General features: G+C 56.5%; 1 protein-coding gene across 1 annotated transcript in view; it reads right to left on the bottom strand.

The window, feature by feature from the left end:
- LOC104520948 (myoD family inhibitor) overlaps window positions 1-1,754 on the bottom strand; it is a gene marked incomplete at both ends in the record, with an annotated part of 5,768 nt that extends 4,014 nt beyond the window's left edge. Inside the window, 2 exons of the mRNA XM_010162781.1 lie at window positions 984-1,178; window positions 1,688-1,754. Coding sequence (XP_010161083.1) covers window positions 984-1,178; window positions 1,688-1,754 — 262 coding nt within the window. The remainder of the gene's footprint in view (window positions 1-983; window positions 1,179-1,687) is intronic.
- Window positions 1,755-1,991: the final 237 nt, after the last annotated feature.

Below are 1,991 nucleotides of genomic sequence, written 5' to 3'. Positions count from 1 at the left end.
CCCTGGTATTTCTCACGCGGGGGGACCGGCGTGAAATGAGGAGATGCTGCTTGGCTTCACCAGTGCCTCCAGTCAAACCAGATCCTCAGTGCAGGCAGCTCGTCCCGGCCCCTGCTCGCTCAGGCTTTGCACCAGCCTCACCCTTGCCCTGGATGTGCCAAGGCAAGAGCTGCCCCAACGGGAAGCATCTCCCTTTGCTCCAGCAAACGGCTGTTGCAATGGCCCCTCCTGCGGCTGGGAGAACGGAGCCCGCTCTGCCAGGGGCTCTCCCTAAATAGAACCACAGATCATGGAATGGTTTGGGTTGAAGGGACCTTTCAGGGTCTCTAGTCCAACCCCCCTGCCATCAGCAGGGACATCTTCAACCACATCAGGTTGCTCAGAGCCCCGTCCAACCTGACGCTGAATGTTTCCAGGGATGAGGCATCTACCACCTCTCTGGGCAACCTGGGCCAGTGTCTCACCACCCTCACTGTAAAACATTTCTTCCTTACATCCAGTCTCAATCTCCCCTCTTTTAGTTTGAAACCATCACCCTTTGTCCTAGCACTACAGGTCCTGATAAAAAGTTTTGTCTCCACACTTTGGGGGGATGCTTCATCCCAGCAGCTGACTCCTTCCCCCAGGGGCTGGTCCCTCTTCCCACCACAGCATCCCAGTAGGACTCCAACACAACCAAGAGCTCCTCCAGCCACCGCCCTCCTCCTCCTCTGCCTCCAGCCAGTCCCAAGGATGAGGGCAGCAAGAGGCATCAGTGTGCTGTTGGATGCTGCCCATCCCTTTCCCCAATTCCTGGTGACTCACACTCAGTTAAAGCCTTTGGCTTTGTTGTGGGGAAGAACAGAGTGAGGAGGAGATGGCTTCCCACCACGGCTGCCCGCCTTTCTAATGAGCCTTGTTACTAATTAGACAGTAGCAGCCCAAAGCACCAGCACCCAGAGGTGTCTGCAGCTGCACGTGCCACCGCGGAGGGAAACACTCACATGTCACAGCTTCAGGAGCACCCGTGAGCTCAGACCTGGGACCCTTTGTCACCACTTTTTGGGATTCATCATCTTCCAGGGGTTTCTCCTTCTTCGGCACTGCAGAGCTGGCAGTGGGGCGGGTGGGCAGCCGGGGTTCTACTGATGGTGCCGCTGGTGTCTGCCTCGGTGAAGGGTGCGAGGTCTCACCCACCTCTGTAAGAGAAACAGGGTTGGAGCTGAGCACCCTGGGGTGCACTGAGCTGTGGGTAGAGACCCCAGGTCACCCAAACCCACAGCAACCCCACAGCACGTCCCCAGCTGCTGCAAACGGCACCAGTTGATGCTTTGGGATTCTGATTTCAGGCAAGAGCCAAATCCAGCTGTCCCTGTTGCTTAGATTGGATCTGAGGAAAAAATTCTTCACCCAAAGGGTTGTCAAGCATTGGAACAGGCTGCCCAGGGAGGTGGTGGAGTCACCTTCCCTGGTGGGATTTAACAGACGGGCAGACAAGGTGCTGAGGGACATGGGTTAGAGGTGGAATTGGCAGTGTTGGGTTTATGGTTGGACTCGATGATCTTAAAGGTCTTTTTCAACCACTACGATTCTGTGATTCTGCTTCTGCAGCCCAGAGCACAGAGTGGGGGGAAGAGCTGGAGCACCTGGAGGGATTTTGGGCTGCTTGAGGTGAGCACTGGGGCTGCATCACTCTGCAGCCACTCACCCTGCTGCAATGCCAGCAGCTCGGCAGCACCCTCCCAGAAACCCTCCGGAGGTCCCACATTCCTTCTCTAAAAAGGCAGTAGATCTGGTTACACTCAGCGGTTCAAGCTGGATTTTTCATCTCCCCCTTCCCATGAAAGAGCCACTGTCTTCCCTGCAGGAGCTGGCTGCCACCTCCCCTCCTGTTCCCGCTTGCTCTGGGACAGGAGCAGCCCCTGTGGGACCCCCTTGCTGGGGCAAGCAAAACCCAAACCAAGAGATTTGTTATTCCTTGTGGGGATAAACCCCAATACCCGACACCCTCC

This window comes from Antrostomus carolinensis, unplaced genomic scaffold (assembly GCF_000700745.2).
Source record: "Antrostomus carolinensis isolate BGI_N321 unplaced genomic scaffold, ASM70074v2 scaffold25942, whole genome shotgun sequence".
Lineage (NCBI taxonomy): Eukaryota > Metazoa > Chordata > Aves > Caprimulgiformes > Caprimulgidae > Antrostomus > Antrostomus carolinensis.
This window is presented reverse-complemented; position numbering and strand designations above follow the sequence as displayed.